At 38.9% G+C, this 20,321-nt stretch overlaps 2 protein-coding genes across 7 annotated transcripts in view; both read right to left on the reverse strand.

Annotated features, from left to right (window-relative positions):
• cacna2d1a (calcium channel, voltage-dependent, alpha 2/delta subunit 1a) overlaps positions 1 to 3,365 on the reverse strand; it is a 105,662-nt gene extending 102,297 nt beyond the window's left edge. Inside the window, exon 1 of the mRNA XM_085436363.1 lies at positions 3,008 to 3,365. Within this exon, the coding sequence (XP_085292489.1) occupies positions 3,008 to 3,087 (80 nt within the window). The 5' untranslated portion in view covers positions 3,088 to 3,365. The remainder of the gene's footprint in view (positions 1 to 3,007) is intronic.
• A 13,788-nt stretch (positions 3,366 to 17,153) lies between these two features.
• pcloa (piccolo presynaptic cytomatrix protein a) overlaps positions 17,154 to 20,321 on the reverse strand; it is a 63,917-nt gene continuing 60,749 nt past the window's right edge. For all 6 annotated transcript variants that reach the window (XM_085437091.1, XM_085437089.1, XM_085437093.1 and 3 more), the window contains one exon: positions 17,154 to 20,234. In XM_085437091.1, the coding sequence (XP_085293217.1) occupies positions 20,091 to 20,234 (144 nt within the window). In that variant the 3' untranslated portion in view covers positions 17,154 to 20,090. The remainder of the gene's footprint in view (positions 20,235 to 20,321) is intronic.

Genomic DNA, 20,321 nt, shown 5'->3' on the forward strand with positions numbered 1-20,321 from the left:
TTTGTTGGCATCTGTCTGCCACTGAAAGAAAAGCAATGACCATAATAAGCAGTATCACTAGGTGAGTTCTATAAGATTTCATTGCTTTATTGTGAATTAGACAGATACCAAGGCACTTTTTGTGCCAGCAAAGACAAAGATATGTTTGTTCCTAGGAACTTTGATGCTCCTATGCTGGCTTGAAAAAAAACCCTACAAATCCCCGAACCTAAAAACAAAAATTGTATCTTTACAATTTGTTTTCAATATGAACTGGTAATAAATGTTGAACTAGTCCTTTAAGTTCACAGAGGGCTCAATGTGAAGCTTGCTTTCACTTTAAGTGTGGTTTTATATACTTATATATATGTACATGATTTATATCTTGCTGCTTTCTTTTGATATCAAGCATTTCCTCACATTATGCCAACTAATTGCCAGAGATGAGGCCACAAACACAAGACGCATGGCGCTTTAGCTGGTTGAGCATGAAATCTAGTTAGCTTTAAAAAAAAAAAAAAGCAAGTGAGAGTGGTAGAAACAGAGCAGAGGGTGACAGAAAGTGTGGAAATTAGTAGGATGAAGATAAAACAAGCTATATGTGTCAGTGACCAGGGTAGAAGCCAGGAACAAGCATATGATCAAGCTTTAGATCAGAAGGGAACGTTAGCACAATGAAATGGCACATAGCAGCAAAACATTTGGACATTTTCTGTGTATTTGGCTGCAAGTGTGGTAACAGTCAGCTGCACGTTGGCAGGATTTATGTAGCAAAATGTCCATATATTATATATGTTTGTAATCAATAAGGCCAAGTAGTCTGGATTTTCATCTTGTCTCCTTTTCTCTTTATCTCCATCATGTCTTTTTATCGTTCCTGATCTAACAGTGTGTTTGAATGGTGCAGAGATCTCTGGGGCACAGTCTATGACATCAGACTGCATTTCAGATTTGATGATGTTAATCATCTGCCTTTTGGCAACAAAACAAGCCGAGAGGGGAGAGCTAAAGAGACACATAGGGAGAAGACGGCCAGAGGAAGAACGAGACGGAAACAGAGCGATGAGAAACAGAGTGAGAAGGCGTGGAGGGGGGGCTGAGAGGAGGAGAGGGGACATGAAGATCTGAGAACAGACAGATGCTGGCATGTGAGGTTAGAGATGGAGCCTAGAGATACAGTCACACTTCGAGTCCATGAGATAGGGAGGAGAAGGAAGGAGTGAAGGAAGCAAGGAATAAAGGGGAAAAAAGAAAGTAACACAGAAAGAAATAATAGTATAGAAAGTGTATGTAGTCATAAACACTGAGCTACTTAAGAACCACATTTCTGAATTTCTTTAATTAAGGGAAACGGGCTGGGTCGGTCTCTCCATCGTTGCCCTTCTACTTTCTCTGTTTTGCTCTGTGACTTTCACCTTGAGGAGTCGACGTGAAGCTTGTCACTCAAAATCACTGTCACTACAACAGTATACAAACACTGGCTGAAATTGCTCACAGTGAAACAGCAAGAATTAAAAGAAGCTGTGCACTGACTGATGCTTTTTTTTTTTTATTACTGGTGGCTAGGAATATGTTTTTAAGAAGGCGCATTACAACTGTGGGTTTATAGTTTGACTCTGGCGTGCTTTCTTCTGAAATAAATACTCATATTTGCAAAATAAAAGAGTGAACATGCACCCGCGAGTGAACGTCCACACCAACATGAATATCATGTACACAACCCACAGATCAATCCACTTAGTGCCCGTGAAATATAGGGAGTAGGCTGGCCACTCTGCGAGTCTGACATCACCATATTGAGCCATTAGGCTAAGTGCCATCATAGCTCATCATCTCTCTAGGACTGAACTTGGGCTGCATTTAAAACCAAAACCTGTAGTCCTGGCTCCTTTAGAACCATCTGGAATATCTTAAACCTGTTGATTAAGTGTGAGGTTCAGCATGTCAGCCGAACAGGCTTGCACTCCTACACTTTTGCTTAATTTGGGCTGCGGACAGATCATCTGTTACATCTATTAATGCTGCAGTGCAAATATGGAAGGTCAAATTTAGACAGAGCCAGAGATAGCTTGACTGTGCAAGCGATATCTCTACTTGATGGCATGGGTTTGTAAACCGAGTTAACATCTTGCAGGGCAAACAGAGTTTTCCACACTGAGCTGAAGTACTGGTCTGCATGCTGGAAATCACAAGAAACTAAACTTTTAAGGAAGGTTTGAGACAACTTTATCACCAATTGCCTAATCAATGCAAGGTGATATTGAAATGTGTCCAGCAAAATAGGGAACTAATATTTTATTTGGAAAACCAATCATCATTTGTATTATCTACTAATTAAGTAACCGTCATGATGAATACATTTACCATTATTCATCAATATTATCAGCAGAAGACGAAAATATCAATATTCTGGATAAATAATGGATTAACTGTCATTTTACCCGTCAATAACCAACTGCTGTCAAAAAAGGCAAACTGAGGAGTATGCTTTCTATATGCTTTCCTATTTACAGTTCAAACTTCATGCATTGTAAACAAATGTGATTCATTACAGCAATCTACACATATAGCCAAATGTCAGAACTATCTGTGGACATGGTTAAGAGAAAGTTCAGACCTTAGTCTCCCTTCTTGGGATGATTCATGTGACAGTCCGCCATATGTCACACTGCTGCAGGCTGGCAATAAATGGGAAGCAGCTTTTAATATCATATTTCACAAAGTTAAAGTAACGGACAAAGCCCGTGTACAATCCTCATCATCAGTTGGCAAGAAGGAGGACTGTTCTGCTTCCGAGAGAATTTCCCACAAAGTGCGCGTTCACAAACTTAATGTAAGCTTTAGAAGCATATTTAGCACCACGTTTCTCTTTAAGTGATTACCAGGCTGCTTTGCATCTACCGTATATCTCCGAACATGCCATATAATGACACAGGTTCAGAAAAAAGAGCCACATAAAAATTTCTATGATACAACACCGTATTACTTTAAAAAGCCAACAGGCTGTTTTCAGCTGTACAGTACTCACATCTGCGATGTTGGGAATTGCCCGCTCGACTCAGACGAAACGGTCGCCAAGAGTAGGAATAGACAAAGTGAGTAATCCATATCTTTGTTAATTTCCCTAAAGCAGGATTCAGCAGATGAACAAAAAAAAAATGGAGAAAAAAAAAGAAGAAGAATTGCCCACAAATCCAAAGCGCCACTCGTACTTCTCAAACCAAACGCCTCACACCGCCATCGGTGCGCGTTTGGAAACAAATCTCATCCGATAGCTATGTTCTCCCCACCGATGGAGTTGAAGGAGTGTGTTCTTTTTTGGGAGGGGGGTGTAGCGTGTGTATCTGTGTGTGTGAGAGAGAGACACTCTTAAGTGAGTGTTTCAAACTGGAATAGGCTGTTAGAGCAAATCTCAAGCGTGTGTCCAAAAGATTTATAAAATAAATAAAATAAAAAAAACAGGAGAAAAGGGGAGGGCGCATTTACAGTAGAGCTCAAGCTCGGCCGGCAGAGCGGTGCCACTCCGCACACTGCAAAAAACATCGTTGGTTCGCGGGGATGAACACGAGGGGTGGAAGTGTGTTTGAGTGATTGTGATGATTTCACCCAAGTTTTGCATGGCTCGGAAAAAAAAACCTCGCAGTTTATTTCGAAAGTCTTTTAGAAATCTTTACACAAATGGGAAAAGTCAATCTATGCGTAGACATGTACACGTGACCTAATTTAAGATTTTAGGTAACTTAAAAAAATCAGAATACACAACCCTTAATGGCACTTTTTTCCCATGTTTTTTTTGCAGTGTGTGTGGTCTCTTATGTTTGTGTTGCTGAGGCGCAAATGGGTTTCCGGGCGCCCTTCACGTCACCCAGCAACAGTTATTTACGGCACACTGGCCTTATCAAACATGGGAGATTCTAACAACACTGCAGCCCGTGTCTTTAGATTTAAGTTTTCCTCTGATAACCTTAAAGCCCGATATGACCTCGAGCTGATCATCATCATAAGTCACACATTCCACTGACTGTGCGTCTATATTATCCTTCCTACAATGATCTTCTTCCTCACAGAGCTGACTTTTGAATGTTTTTTCATGTGCATTCTTGTAAACAACAAAGTCAGGTGACTTCCAGGGCAACTTTGCTCTTGTCTGGTCACATGCGTTGCTTAAAGCATTTCAGGCCCACAACCCAGTTGTAGTCCATGTCAGATTCAGTCAAGCATCTCAAAAAATAAATAAAATAATACACTCTTCCCGTCCAATAAAAGCTCTCCGTTTTATTATGTGTATCATGATGAACCTTCATTTAATTTTCAATAGCGCAGTGCCTCTTTTTTATGCAGAAATGTGATAATAAATTCCACTGGCTCCAAGGGCTGTGGCAAACTTAATATGGAGTGACATTTCCCTTTGCTGGGACAATCAGCAAGGTAAATACCAGAAGCATATACTGTATTTTCTAACGGGTTTGTCTTGAAAGCCCCTTGTCAGATGCAAAACTAATCTTTCACTAATTTGCTTCAAGCTCCTCCATTATTACAACCCCCCAAAGATAATTCTTTTCTTTTTTTGGCTTGAATTTTTGTCTGCTTGTTTTTGTGTGCATGGATGTCTGCATGCAGATGAGCTGTGTGGGTCACAATAGACAAACAAGGCAAAGTGTTGCCCACCTGCTACGTGAATCCCACAAATAGATATGCTGTGCAAATAGCTGTCTATGCCCCCCCTCTCAGGTTTCACTATAGCTCATATAAAAGCTGTTCCTTTGGGACCTCTTGCCTGGCATGGCTCTGAGGTGGGGGATTGAAGTGTATTTACCGAGCAATGGCGAAGAGGAGGGGCCGGTTTGGAAAGAGTGTTGACCATATGGAGAGAGGAACGCTGGTTTAAAGGTTTAAGGGCTAACATACTATACACTATTTAAAAAAAAAAAACCCACAGAGATGAACTATATGTGGTAATTATCCGTTAAGAACGTCCACAGGTCGACTTTTAAATTAATTCTGAAGATATTTCTAAGTGGAAAAAAAATGTACAATGTGTTCCCATAAAAAACCATAACAATCCCTCATGCTGCTCGTGTTTTTGAAACAGGCCAGCAAATGCAACACTCTCTTAAATAGGATTATATGGGTTTTTCACAGAGATTAGTTTTGGCTTACAAAAGCCTCTCAAAAACAGCAAATTCAGTATGACTAAATACATCCAATTTTCATAAAATCTCTGACTCAATGTTGTTTCATGCTATAATCAGTATTTTTAAGCTAACACTGGATCAAATGACTCTGTGTGATGTAAAGGGAGACACCTAAGTGACAAACTAAACTTCCTCTATATATTTTGGCTCATTGTTTTGCTTTGACTATAGCTTTTCTCCTTTTTTTTCATTGCTCCATGTTCATACACAAAGTCTTGATAATTTATGTGCACTACCTGCCCTGCCCCAAAAGTTAGTGCACAGGCAAAGCAGATATTTTTCCCCCCATAGAGAATAAGAAAGCTGCAAAGAGAATGAATAATATGGCCATCAATATGACACGAATGCTAATCTGCTGAGGCCTGCACTGCAAAGCAGGATCTGAGGTTAGTCGGGTAACTTTGTCACGTTTACCCCAGTGGTTCAGTTCTTTGCAGGGCACCATGCAAGTCATGCAAGTCTTCTTGTGTGAAATATGCAGCTGTTTGCAATAGGTCACCTGGTTACAACACTACTGTTTCTGTTCTAATGGTAGATTCAGAAAGCCGGTGTTTTCTGGGAGACTTGATAGCTGCCATCAGCCATTTAGGTTTAACAAAGCAAGCTAACAAAAACCCAGCTGCTTGACTATCTATTTCCTTAAATTAAGGCTTCAGTATTTTGGAGCAATATACTTATTTTGTTTTTTTTAAATGCCATTTCAAAGCCAATCCTAATGCACCCTGATGGCAGCACACTTAAGTGAGCATATTCAGCAGATGGGAAATTGTAGGACAAAATTAAATAGGTTAAAAAGACAATACTATGAACACAGATAGAAAAAATGTTCTTCATTTGGCATTTAAGATTGTACCCTGTGTAAAGGTTGTGTTGATTTCAGTCATGCGATTCACTGCACTTTTGCTTTAACCTGTTGGCCACTAAAGTACAATTTGCTTCAGGTCATGTTTCCAGAAAAGAGCAGGAGGTAAAAATCAGCGCAAGTGTGTGTGTGTAACAGTGAGACAGGTGTGTGTCTGTTTCTGAGTGAATTAGAAATGTGTATATGCGTCTGGCGGGCAGCAGGTGTGGCCTCTGTCATCAGCTCGCGATCCCACCCACCTGTCCAGGGAATAGCCCCCCCGGCCGTCGCCTAGCAATGCATTTGTCGTCAACTAAGCCACAAGGTTGTTTTTTCTCATCCACTGAGGACACGCCTAACATGTCTTTGTAGAAATGAAGCTGCAGAGACAATCAAATTTACAATCCCAATTCCAAAAAAAGTGTGTAAAGAAAAAACATAATGATTTGTAAATCTTATAAACTCCTATTTTATCCACAATAAAAGATAGAAAACAAGTTAAATATTTAAACATAGAAAATGTATCACTTTTAAAGACTATTGGTTAATTTTAAATTTGATGGCAGTCTTCTTGTCATAATTTTTGTTTCATGATGCACTAAATACAAACACAGCTGTTTTGGAATTGAGGTTGTAATTCACAAGTGTGTGTCGTCAATTTTATTCAGATCATCATTCAAAATGTGAGTTTAGTTTCCTGTCAGAAGCATAAAACCAGGAATTAAACTAGGCCTGATTGATTCAGGATGGCACACTGGCAACTTTAGTTAATGAGGTTAATGTATATTATTTTTACATTTGTTTTTTTGTTTTTTTTTGTTTTTTTATTATTGGCCAACTATAGACCGATTTCCAAGCTTCCTTTCTTGGCTAAAATCCTTGAGAAGGTGGTTCTACTTCAACTGCAGACCTACCTGGACGAGAATAATATAAATGATAAATTCCAATCAGCCTTTAAACAACATCATAGCACTGAATCAGCGCTGCTTCGTGTTTTTAATGATCTTTTACTTATGGCTGATAATGGTCGTCCTTCTGTTTTAGTTCTATTGGATCTTTCATCTGCATTTGATATGGTTGACCATAACATCCTAGTCGCAAGATTAGAGCACTCTGTTGGCATTAAGGGCACTGCCTTGGACTGGTTCAAATCTTACCTCTCCAATCGGCTTTCTTCGGTACATCTGGCCTCATCTTCCTCTTCCCCTGTACCTGTTTGCTGTGGTGTCCCCCAGGGTTCTGTGTTAGGCCCGACCCTTTTCTCACTGTATATGCTTCCTTTAAGCGCTATCTTTGAGAAATACCACATTGCTTTTCACTATTATGCGGATGACATCCAGATTTATTTTGAGTTACATGATGATCTCGCTTTATCTTTAAATAACTTTCGTGAGTGCATGAGTGAGGTCAAGAAATGGCTGTTGGCAAATACTCTTATTCTCAATGAAAAAAAGACTGAAATCATGATTTTTGGCAGTAATGCCCTTCGCGCCAAACTTCAAGATGCCTTTGGCTTTCTTACTAGTTCTTTCTCTGATACTGTCAGGAATCTGGGTGTCTTGTTTGACAGCTCCTTTAAACTTGATAAACAGGTGTCTGCTGTTGTCAGATCTAGTTTTTATCAGCTTCGTCTCATCTCCAGGGCCAGACACTATATCCCGTATAATGACTTAGAAAAGCTCATTCATGCTTTTGTAACGTCAAGACTAGATTACTGTAACTCACTCTATTCTGGTCTCCATGTTACCCTTCTACATAGATTACAGACAGTTCAGAATGCTGCGGCACGTATTCTAACTAAAACCAAGAAGTTTGACCATATTACTCCGGTTCTTGCTGAGCTGCATTGGCTGCCTATCAAATACCGTATTCAATTTAAAATTTTGCTGCTTACTTTTAAAATTATCAATAATACTGCACCAACCTATCTTAAGGAACTTTTAAACCCTTATGTCCCTGCCAGGGCTTTAAGGTCATCCTCGCAGTTATTGTTAGTTCAGCCCAGATCTCGGTTGAAATCTAGAGGCGATCGATCGTTTGCCTTTGCTGCACCTGAGTTATGGAACAGCCTCCCGATTGGCATTCGGGAGTCTGATTCTATTTTTTCTTTTAAAGCACGCCTTAAAACGTATCTTTTTGAACTTGCCTTCTCTACCCGTTAAATGCTGACTGTTAACTGCGACCTTTTGCATTAACTTTTTACTATTCCTTCATTCTTGGTGTTCTCTATCATGCGGCACTGGGTCTGCTATAATCTATGTGCTGCAGTCCATTTTATTAGTGGCTTTCTACTGTGAACATTGTCTGCTGTTCTTATTATATTTGATATTAATGCTCTAACTGTATTATTTTATTGTTTTTTGTAAAGCACTTTGGTATGCCTAAGGCTTTTAATGTGCTCTATAAATAAAGGTTGTTGTTGTTGTTGTTGGCACTCCTTCCAGCCCCCACATGCTACTACCGTTTAACATCTTCAGCGCATCCTCTTTCCCTCCCATCCCTGTGATGTGTTCATGCTGCAGATGTAAAGTTGTGGTTGCAATACTTCAGCGTCTCACTAGTTACAGAAGAGGAGCTATCATAAACAGAGTAACATGTTTTTTGTTTTTTTAATGCTACATGATTCCAAATGCAACTTTTCAAACAGCTCAACAAATTTCACCAAAACACACAAACTGTTTCTGTGAAGTCTGTCACAAAACATGCCTGTGAGCTAAATGTACAGCTGGTGTATTTCACTAGTAGGGAAGATCAGAGATTATTTTCAAAGGTCAGCAAATTAGATTTAAATTTTAAATCTTATATTTAATATCCTTGTTCATTTTGGAGTTTTAGATCTATACACAATGTTTAGCCTAATTGTGTTTTTGTAAAAGCTCTTGCAAAAACAAATCGAAGCATAGTAATTTTGTTGCTCAACGATTCCATTAAAACACAAAGCCAGGGGTGTGGGGGAACTCCAGGCCTCGAGGGCCGGTGTCCTGCAGGTTTTAGACGTATTCTTGATCCAACACAGCTGATTTAAATGGCTAAATGACCTCCTCAACATGTCTTGAAGTTCTCCAGAGGCCTGGTAATGAATTAATCATTTGATTCAGGTGTGCTAACCCAGGGTGATCTCCAGGACACCGGCCCTCGAGGCCTGTAGTTGCCCACCCCTGCACCAAGTAGTTTAGTGCAGGCAACACCGGTTGGTTTGAATTATTCTGTCAAAGTTTACAGGGATGTTTGATTGAGGACTAGTTACATCTATGGTACTGTTACCAGGTTACAACTAAAGTACCAGACATAAACTTATATTTAGGGTAATGACGCTGATTAGATTCACTCACTGGGTTGTGCCTTTCATACTTAATAGTGTGTAGGGATTGGAAATCAGCCATTTAAGCTTGCATAACATCAGCTTATATGATGTTTAAATCAGTTGGGTAAACCTACAAAGAGCAATGGATCTCTGTGTAGCAGCACAGGTCAGCTGATCACAGTGACTTATTATTATGTGACTTATTTCTAAGTAATTATTTTCCCCACCTTGCACATTTCCACCGGAACTTGGGGTTTCCCCATCGGCAACATCCCACTGTAAGCCCTAGATATAACCACATCATTTTTAGTGTAATCAACCAGCTCTTATACACAATTTCTTAATATAACAGCACAAAGGAGGAAGATCTATTAAGCAATAAGGTTTAATTACTAAATGTATAAGCTCATTAAAACACATTTGCAGGGCAAAATGCTTTGCATCATATTCAAATAACAAATATGTACCTATGGCTATTTTTCACATCAAATAACCACTTCAAGTCAAACACTGTGTGTTCTTTTCCCTACTTCCTGCATTTCTGATCATCGCCAATGACTTTTTTTGCCGGTACTTTTTCATGATGCTGATGTCACCGAAAAATGCAGGTTGTAAGCATATGGAGAACATTCGGAGCCACGCAACATGATAAAATATCATGAGGCATCTGTCGCATCTGGCTTTCATCTCAAAAGTTTAAATGTCACTGTCAGATCCTGTCACATTTTTCAGTATTCTGCAAGACAAACAAATTGATACATACTGCTGAATCTTCCCCAAAGAGCAAAACTCTGCATTCATGCACCCACTCTGCCTGCCCCCACAGGATGCCAAACGCAGTTCATTTAATAACTCGTCTGTGGTACTGTGGCGATAAATGATTTCCAACTTTAATCACATCTCTCCCCACACACCATCTTTCTGGGAAAGATTAAGGGCCATGCGTTTTATCTCAGCATGAGCTAACAAGGATGTAGTCTTCACTGTCAGTTCCAGCTTCTAGAGAGGAAAATGATGGAGTACAAGGAAAGAAATGAAGTCTTTTGATTCAGATTCAGGTCATTTTATTAATCCACAAAAGGGCAATTTGTTTGCAGCTTACCCACACAGTCCTGAATTCAGATGACAAAACATTGAAAGGACGGTTAATAATGTTTTTGTTTTCCTTCTTTATAACCTGATTTTTCAGAGTGAATAACAATCTCTCTGACTGACCCTGATTTTGAAGCAGATGTTAATGTTGCTGAGGGAGTTTTTATGTTCGATAGATAAAACACTAAACCAGCAGACCAAGATGAAATATTAAAAGACTTTCAATAAAACGAACAATAAAAATGACATAAAATCTCCTTATTAACATTTAAAAAAAAGTTCAGTTCCTTAACAAATGAATGCTCTGTTGACCCCGTTTTACATCAGACTCCGTGTTAGATGGTTCAACCATCAACTCGAGTTGGTGGTTGTTGATGGTGTTGATGCCAAAAGGTTGAATCTGTTCATCTAGACAGAACATTAAGAGATGTGTTGATGATTTTTATCTAAGCTTACTTCGACAGTCTTTTTTTTTTTTCCTTTTGAAAATGCGCTTATTTGATTTCTTGGCAAGATTTGTCACTTCGGTCTCTCAACCTACAGTCAGCACACACAAATTGACCTATTTCATTCAATTTCTTCCAGGCACTTACAAGAAGTTTCCTGAAACGCTCATACTTGTCTTGCTTCTTTTGCCTTTTCTTGTTTACTGTTACCTGCATTCATAACAGAAAGCAAATTGGACCTCTGCAGAATTTACATGTTCTTAGTTAGTTTCCATTCATGGTTTTATGCAGCACAGTCTGGGGCACTATTGCATTTACAACTTATCCTGATGGAGAAAATCATACTCCATTAGCCACAACAAATAAGATTTGTTGTGCAGTAAATATACCACGAGTATAAACAAATATATAGATATCTTTCAGTCGAATCAGGTTTTCTTGGTTGAGGAGGACAAAGAGGCCTACTACACCTGCATGGCCTATTGTTACTTAAATACCTCCCACTAATACACCCATTATTCTTAAGTACTGTTATTTCTAATATGCACTAAAAACTCCCACACACTGCATATGCTTCACCCTCCACACTGAAACCTCTTGATTCTGTTCATCACACTGCACTGTGTTTATCATAGCTGAAAGATTTTCTTACTCACACAGTATCTCATATGAATAAGTCTGACAATCTGCCTTTAAAAAATAGAATACAGATTTCTTACAATGTCCAATCACAGGACTTTTAAACATTAGCTCTACCACTTAACCAAACTCAAAAAAGAGTTCAAATTCTGAAATGACAAATAGAATGATAAAATAGAACGGGACCAATATCCTTTGTTTCCATTAAACATATAATGAGCAGTAGGAAAATGTGAAGCCTTTGTGCTGTGCCAGGGGAATAACTCCAGCTGTACAATAGGTCATTGGTCAAAAACAGTGACAAGAGAATTATTCTAGCCTTGAAAGTCCTTGGATGTGTGGGTTTCCCCCCATGGAATACCACAGAAACATGAGGAGAACATGCAAACTTCGCACAGAAACACACAGAAAGGCCATGGGTTCTTGCTGTGAGGAAAGAGTGATAATATTTTGCACAATGTCAGTCCTAGGGAACCAAAACACCAACAGCTATGCTGGCTACGTACGTGAGGGTCAGTGCACACAGCGCAGGCTTAGCTTCAGATGAGCTAGCTGTTGCATGGCTGCTTGCCACGATCATTGGATTTTATACCCAAGCTTTTGGGTTTTTTATGTTTGAAATTCATTCGAACATTTTTGATTATCTTTGAGTTTGGGTTCTGTGTTCCTTGGATTAATTAGGTAATTCCCTTTTGTGTTTTCATTCTGTTCCTCCAGTCTTGCTCTATATTTGTATATTTATAGCAACTGGTGCCTCTGCTATTTAGGTCTGATATGCACTAGTCTATGAGAAGTTACTGTACAGCAGCATGAAATCTCCCAAAACAATAACAAATGGCCAAGCTCCTCCTTCAAGTCTCCTTAATCATTTGATTCAGGTGTGTTAACCCAGGGTGCGATTAAAACCTGCAGGACACCGGCACTCGAGGCCTGGAGTTGCCTACCCCTGCTCTACAGCGATGCTATTTGTTGTTAGCATACAGTATATGCAAGTGTCTGATTTTCTCCTGAGACGTCACATCATTTATTTATGATTGATTCAAACTTATTGATATTTATATAATCTTAAAGATTGTGTTTGCAAATTCCTTGAATATCCTCTTCTTTGCGAGACACAGCGTTTGTAGGTCACCCCATAAAAAACAACACTGGTTTTCTTGCACCACAGTCTTGTCTCAGGTGATGGCTGGAGTGGTTACACCTTGTTGACTCAGTGAAAGAGAAGTGACGGAGAGTGTGTGTGATATGATGTCTCGTTTGGGACAGGGGCAGCCTCGGTCCCCTCTGTGCACTGACTGATCACATTACTATTAGTGAAAACTATTCTGTCAGTAAGAGAAGTCATGGCCCAGCAAAGGATGGCCTTAGGGTGAAACTGGGCATCCAGTGATGGGAAGCTGTCTTCAGGGGGGATCTGAGGTGATGAGATATGAAGGGTCTTAGCTGTCCTGTTCTCTTTTTTAACTCACAAAATCTTGAATCCTTTCTAAAAAATTACATTTTCCTACTCAAATTCTCAAAAGAATTTTTGTTGACAAGACTCGTGTGACCACATGCATGTAGAGCAGTAAACTGTCACATATGTAACAGGTGACTCTGATTAATGTCTTATCCTAATAGTTATGTTAACATATGTTTTCTGCATCATATACAACCGCTGCAGCTAAAGCTCATGATCTACAACATCATCTTCTGACACTTGCCAGCAAAGATCCCTTTCTCAATTCACATTCATGTGTCCAAATGCTGGCGTCTCCTCTTATCAAAACACTACCATCAGTCACTGGTTAGAGACAGCACATCCGTGTCTGTGTATCATCTGGACATCTGGACTTTACCAGATGTGAATTTCAGAGCAAGAGAACAAATTTAGGAACAAGGTTATGGAAATTCAATCACAATCCAGATGCTTTCTTTTACACTATTCTGCAGTGGTAACTAAGATCATTTACTCAATCAATGCAAAAATTAAAGGTAGATACCTGTATTTTACTTGAGTATTCCAATTTAGGCACCCTTATCCTCCACTGTGTTACAAGGGTAGTTTATCCCATCAGCAAAAGTCTTAAAGAAGCAGTGCTTCCAAGTGATATCTCAAGTGAAAGTTTGCAGCACCTCTTTGGAGATCAAGGCATATTTGATGGATGTGTAACCTCTGTCTAACCTTGCATAAGCTGATGCATCCAACGACATTGCCTGATCCCGCCTCGTCAGATCTCTGTTTTCATCAAAGTTACCGCTCTGTGAATCACAGATGCAGGACAACAGCACAATGTTTCCAAGCCACCATCTGATTCAGGCCACATCTTTGAAGACAAAAGAGGGGAACAAACACATCTTTAGAAGCGAAGGATGTAAGGGATCTATCAGAATCAGAGAGGGGGGAAAACAAAGGGGGACTCACTGAGAAGCGGTATGAAGAGGGGGAATATGAAAGAGATCACAGGGAACATGAAACAAACAGGGGAGACATAAAGGGAATAAAGTACACACCAGAGAAGAACCTGGCAGAGAGAGCCTGGCATAATTTGATCAAGTTGTGGAAAATTTTAGCCAGAAGCACATCATAACTTAATCAAACCATATAATCTAAGGTCCTCTATCTTTCTCTCATGAACACTTCTGGAAAGAACTTATACAGAGAGCTGCAGCATTACAGACTATACAAATTGTAGACATAAAGCATATTTTTGCTTTATGAAGCTTCTTAACTTAACTTGTGGGATATTATTTGACAGAACCAGGCTTCTTTCTAAATGTATTATTGTGTAAATTTAAGCTAAGCTACAGCTAGCAGTTGGCTAGCTTAGCTTAGCACATAAAGGTAAAATTGGAGAAACCTCTGGCTGAAGGTGAACTTCTTCTACAAATATGCAAAGTTTAAATAGCGGACAATACTTCATGTGAACATTAGCCAACTGTCAAGCTTACTGGGTACGCTTTTGTTCTAGCATGCAGTAGCTAAGAGCTTAGTATCCTGCTATACTTAAAGTTTTTTCTCCAAAAGATCAATTTGAGGCTCATTAGTGCTCACTTTGCCCCATTCAGCGATATCTGGTGTAGTGTTTGCAACAGGTGTTCTCAGAAAGATTACAATTGTACCAGATCACCAGCGATGATCAAGGTTCCCCACATTAGTCATCTTTTTGCTTTATGTACCTGATTAGCATCATCTGCTTTTTTATATATATAATTAATTCTTTTTTAGGGCACAAATTAACATTAAGGTGCTTCACAGCAGTAACTTTGGCTTGGTTTCATCAACACCAAATGCCTGATCAATTCTCTATTACTGTACACCAATAAGCCAAGCATTAAATAGTACTTGTGTAGACAGAGGAAAGGATTTTTGTTTTCTGTTAACCATATAGTTACTGTGCATTTGCATATTCTTTGTCTTTCAGCTGCTCCCTTTAGGGGTCACCACAGTGGGTTGTCTGTCTCCTGGCTATCTACCTGGCACCTTCAACTTCAACCATTTGTCCAGTATATCTACTATCTGTTCTCTGCACCTGTCCAAACCATCTCAACCCTTTCCTCCTTAACTTTGCCTTCAAACCACTCACCCTGAAATGCCTCTCTGATATACTTGCATCTAACCATGTCCCCTCCTGGTCACTCACAACAAAAACCTTAGTATTTTCAACTCCATCACCTCCAGCTCAGCCTCCTGTAGTTTTGACAGTGTCACCGTCAAATCATGAATCGTAGCAGCTCTCATTACAGCTTTTAAACCTTTTCATTACTGTGCATTTGTATAGATCGCTCATTCCTATAAAATAATAGATAAAATCCTTCTTTTGTTGTAGGTATTATAACTGTAGGTGGTCTACAATTTTTGTGGCATACTCAGCTGGCAGAAGCAGGTGTTTTTTTTCAGCTGCAGAGTCAACATTCAGCAGGTGCTGACACAGGTGATCCATCCCCCTGTCGGTAAACACACAGACACACACAGACTCGCACTACTCCCTGAAAAAATGCAATAATAAGTAAGTTATTTATAAGTTTAAATGCATTTAAGCTTATGGGATCTCTATTTTGAACTCAGAAATACTTAAGGTCAAAGGTCCAAAAGGATTCCACTACAGAGAACTGTGTGACTGTGTAAAATGGATTTCTTACGCCCCCTGTTGGTGTAATATACATATGTATAAAAAGTCTAAAACATTTTTTAAAATGAAAAACTGTTACAGATTATTTCTATGATTTGGATATGCTTTTAGGTTGTTGTATGTTGCAGTAAACACATTATTCCACCATCACTCATGAAGTAAATTCAGATCTACTAAATATGAGTCAGTGGACTGTATATTGATTTTAGAAGGTTTTAGTGCTAACCTGTCATTCTCATTAGTCGCCTCTGAGCTTTTTTCAGAGTTTCCTGGCTTTAAAGAACAGCCCTCCAGGGGTGAAAGTACAGCAAGATTTCAGACCCATGGTTGTTGAGCCGAACAACTGAATCTTTTCTTCATGATGTTGCCGGGTGAAGCTAATGAGAAAAGCCTGTCCGTGGAGAATGTCAGACACCTTTTTTCAGACTTCCCAGTCTCCTTTGTAATCTTTAGTTGTATTGTGTTTCCTTTTCCCCATGCTTGCTTGCTGGTGTCTTACTGTTTGTCTCCATGACTTTCTTTGTTTTGCTGTCAGGTACTGCCTATTTTACTTTCATCCTTATATGTGCCTTATAGTGTCTCCCTGGTGTGCTGTGTAGTTTAGTCTTCATCTTTGTCATTGTGTGCTATCTATCTATCTTTCTTTGGATGGTTACATTTTGCTTCAGTTTAAGGTTTGGTTCTTCGTTTTTTTTAAACACAATTTTGTCTCATACCATAGACTGTATATAAAAAATGGGCGAGGATTCTACATCTTAAAATTGCATTTGTTTCTGACGGCCAACAGGGGGAATTCCATCTTCTCCTTTGCTCTTATGGTCTTACTGAATACAACATTATGTTAATCTTACTTGATGTAGTGACACCATTAGAGTTAACAAGGAGGATCAAACAGGGCACGCTATATGGTGCTGCTACATGCCACATTATACCATATGTTACCATAGTGCATATGGTATAATGCACCATATTATTATATTTTATATATATATATATATATATATATATATATATGAAAGTAACATAGCATTATAGACACATCTGAGCAAATGTCAGATATCCTATTATAGCACATTTTAGCATTATGCATACAAAGGGATCAAGGACCAACAAATAGCCTTGAGCACACATATACACACACCTGGTGCTGATTTGTCTCACAATGAAGCCGGACCAAATGATGCTACAGAAGGATCTGTCAGCAAGCCCCATCTGCACACTCCCACACAGTCACGAAAAGACTAATCAGTAATAAGTGAAGACACATGTGTGAGCACTGCAGGCTCGCGTAGGCTTGCTTGGACGTCACCACGGGGCTCCAACTGGCCAAAACGATAGCAGATGGCACCATCTTGTGGCTGTATTCTGTTACTTCCTCATATGCAAGCCATGTATGCAACCTCCCCCCCCCCCACCCCCCGGAAATATATACACAGACATATATATATAAAAACACTGCAGTTTCCCAGAAATTGCACTTTCTACGTTCAAAATAAAATCGTGCTATCTAACAGTGGAATATGCAGTAAACGCAATGCACGCTAATGATGCTTCATTTATATGATATTTAATATTTAGACATGGGGCAACAGCCATTTTTACAGCACATTTTGCATAATTTATCAATACCTCCTGTATACAATCACAAAACCATGACATTAGATTTCTTTTTTTTTCTGTTTACTTACAAGTGAAAAACCAGACAGGTTTTACAAGCATACTCTTTGTACACTCAGCATACATCATCAATTATAAGTTTTCTTCATAACTTCCCCCTCTATAACATTTGTTCTATATCTCTCTCTACACCATTCTTGTTTTTTCTTTAATAATATCCGGACACAAAAATAGTATGAACCACCAACAAAACATGCAACATCCAGTGTGAGCACATTTAAATTCTCCTGCAACTACTTGAGTTGTGAAGATAGACTTCTGTGTTAGACTCTGGTAAACTTTTAGTGTTTGGTGTAAAGGGTCGGGTAAATCTGGGTCCCTAAAAACAGACAGAAGCTCTTCCCTCGGCCTATCCACTGTACAGCGATCCAAGGAGAAACAACTCCCTGTTACTTCTAAGATCACGCGACTTTTTTTTGTTTGTTTTTTGTTTAGTTTTGACTGCTAAAAGACCTATTGCTTCCCCAAACCCCAGTATAAAAAAACTATTTATTTACAAGGTTGAAGATAGAGATGGCATCTGGGTGTGTGTGTTTGTATAATTCATTGTGTGTTATGAGAAATTTTAGATAATTTAGACAGATAACATGTAAAGGAAGGGATACTGCATTAGAGCTAATGACATGCATGGACTTGGTGTGAAGATGCTACACACACACACACACGAGCACATGGATAGAAAGTTAAGAAAAGCAACCAAAAATGCACGTTGCACCTTACGTTTGAGGTGTGAAGTCCACTGATTACAAGGTTTTCTTTAGTTGCTTTTTTTTGGTAATTCATACACTTACTGGAAAATGAAACAAATCGAAGGGGGAGGGCAAAACAAAGATAGGAATCATGACTAGGAATGTTCGATTTTCTTCCTTTGATTTATAGCTACGTGGAATTGGCGTTTTTAATGTGAGCGTGTGTTCGTGCACAAGGGCAAAAAAGTTGGTTCTCTGAGTTTCAGGCCCCTCTAAATATTGTAAACAAGCACTACATAGTGTATAAAAACCTAATTTCTCTGTACATCTCATATGTACTGTAAACAAATATAATACAACATATGAAATTGTCTCACAGGCAATAAATAAAGATTCATATAGCAATACAAAAAAATCACACGGTAAATAAAAAAACCAAACAGAAAACAACAAATCATATTAAAGCAGTAACCATTTCGTGGAGGACATGAAAACATAGCAGTGCAAAATAAACAGAAATGCTTCCTCTCAAACCAAGTGTCATATTTCTGGCAAGTCAGGGTGCAGTTATTTACGCTATATAGTAGATGTTGCATAGAAATCACTCGGATATTTCACTGAAAATGTTAAATGAACCAGCCTTCCAGTCTTTTGACACCTGTACAGGACCTGTCTCATGAAATAATGGGCATAATAGGCGTTTAATGAAGTGCGCGTGGAGGTGGGACGAAACATCATCATGCTACTGTTACAGCATCGCGTCTTAGGATCGTAACTCTGGGTAGTTCCTGGTCTATAGTTTCTCACTTTCCCAGTGAAAAAATAATAATTTAGCAGGATGATGATGTTAGTTTTACATTCTAAGCAGAAAAAGTGCAAAATACTACAAAAGCGAGTGTCGTCGAGTTGACTGCCCTTACGAACGAAAGCAAGACTGATGCAAGACTTCTAATGTGCTCCAATCTTACAAGGAAAAAGAGGAAATGCTTAACTCTCATATAGTAAACGTCTCACATTCTAAGGGGCAGCATCATGAATAAATAAAACCTCTATGCCACAATCATCAAGACTTGATTGTCTGTGATAAAGATATCTATATATATCTATATATCTATATCTATATATGTAGAATAATGTCCAGCTATGACACTTCACTATATACAAAGTGAACCTTGGAGGTGTTTTTTTTTTGTTTTTTTGTTTTTGTTGAACATGTGGCACTCCATACCAAATAGATAGACTCATGCGCACAACATGTAATGTCCAATTTGATATATATTAATATTGATGCTATATCAAACAATAGTCATCATTGGATAACATCAGGGAAAAATCAGATTAAAAGGGTAGGGAACAAGTAGTTTTTGTTAATAAAGTCAAAAACATGCTTGCAATATTTTTTTTTGTATTGAACTGGAATGCTAGGTAGTGTATTATAAAATATACTTCCTTCCCAGAATAGATTGTTAAAGTACTTAAATAAGTGAGGCGAAGACAAATCATAGAACTCTACGCTAATATCATAATACAAAAATAAATAAGAGGTCTCTATAGCAGAGTCTTTACTATTTCATTCCCAAAACGCTTTGTAAATCAATACATCAATGAGCATTTAAAGAACATTTAATGGATAACACGTCAAAATAAATCAATTCGAATCTATAAGTGTGTCCATTCCCTGTATCTATTAGATTTGAAGTTCTGTGTGAATGACTGTGTGCAATGTCGTGAGCATGTGTGTGTGTATGTGAGATAAAGTGTGTAATACCTGGTTGATTCTGCACTTGACCTCTGAACTCAGCACCTGTGTTCTTCTTCTAAGTCCTGGCTACACTGCTGTACACTGTATGTCCTGTAAACATGTGTTTATTCCCTGTAAACACATAATGGTTTCCTCAAAGTTTTTCACATAATCAGAGCAGATATCATCATTTGCTGAAAGCATTTTTCCAAATAGCAAGCTATGCGAGCCCTGAAACAAAGGTTGAAGAAAAAAATCCCCCCTCTTCCCGTGCCCAGACCTTCCAGAAGACTGAATCAGCGTTCCAGATGTGGAACCCAGATGTCAGAAACCTGTTTTCCGCTTAAGCTTATTTCTTTTAGATTGAGTCCCCTCCTATGAGTGGATCTGGGCAGTGCTGGCAAGCAGCTTGTGCCAGCTCACCACTCGCTTGCGTAAATCAACTTTATCCAGCCACACGTAGGCCTCGCCTATTAAGGTCTTCTTCACAAATTTGCCACCGTTGGACACCAGGAATAGCTGGAAAGAACAAAAAGCAGCAGTTTTGTGCGTGCTTAATGGGATGCTAACGTGGCATGTGACTGTGAACATACACTTTGTGTGGAT

The sequence above is a fragment of the Copadichromis virginalis genome, linkage group LG17, assembly GCF_057382275.1.
Source record: "Copadichromis virginalis isolate Kocher_CV1m ecotype Utaka linkage group LG17, C_Virginalis_male_GT1.1, whole genome shotgun sequence".
In the NCBI taxonomy this organism is placed as follows: Eukaryota; Metazoa; Chordata; class Actinopteri; order Cichliformes; family Cichlidae; genus Copadichromis; species Copadichromis virginalis.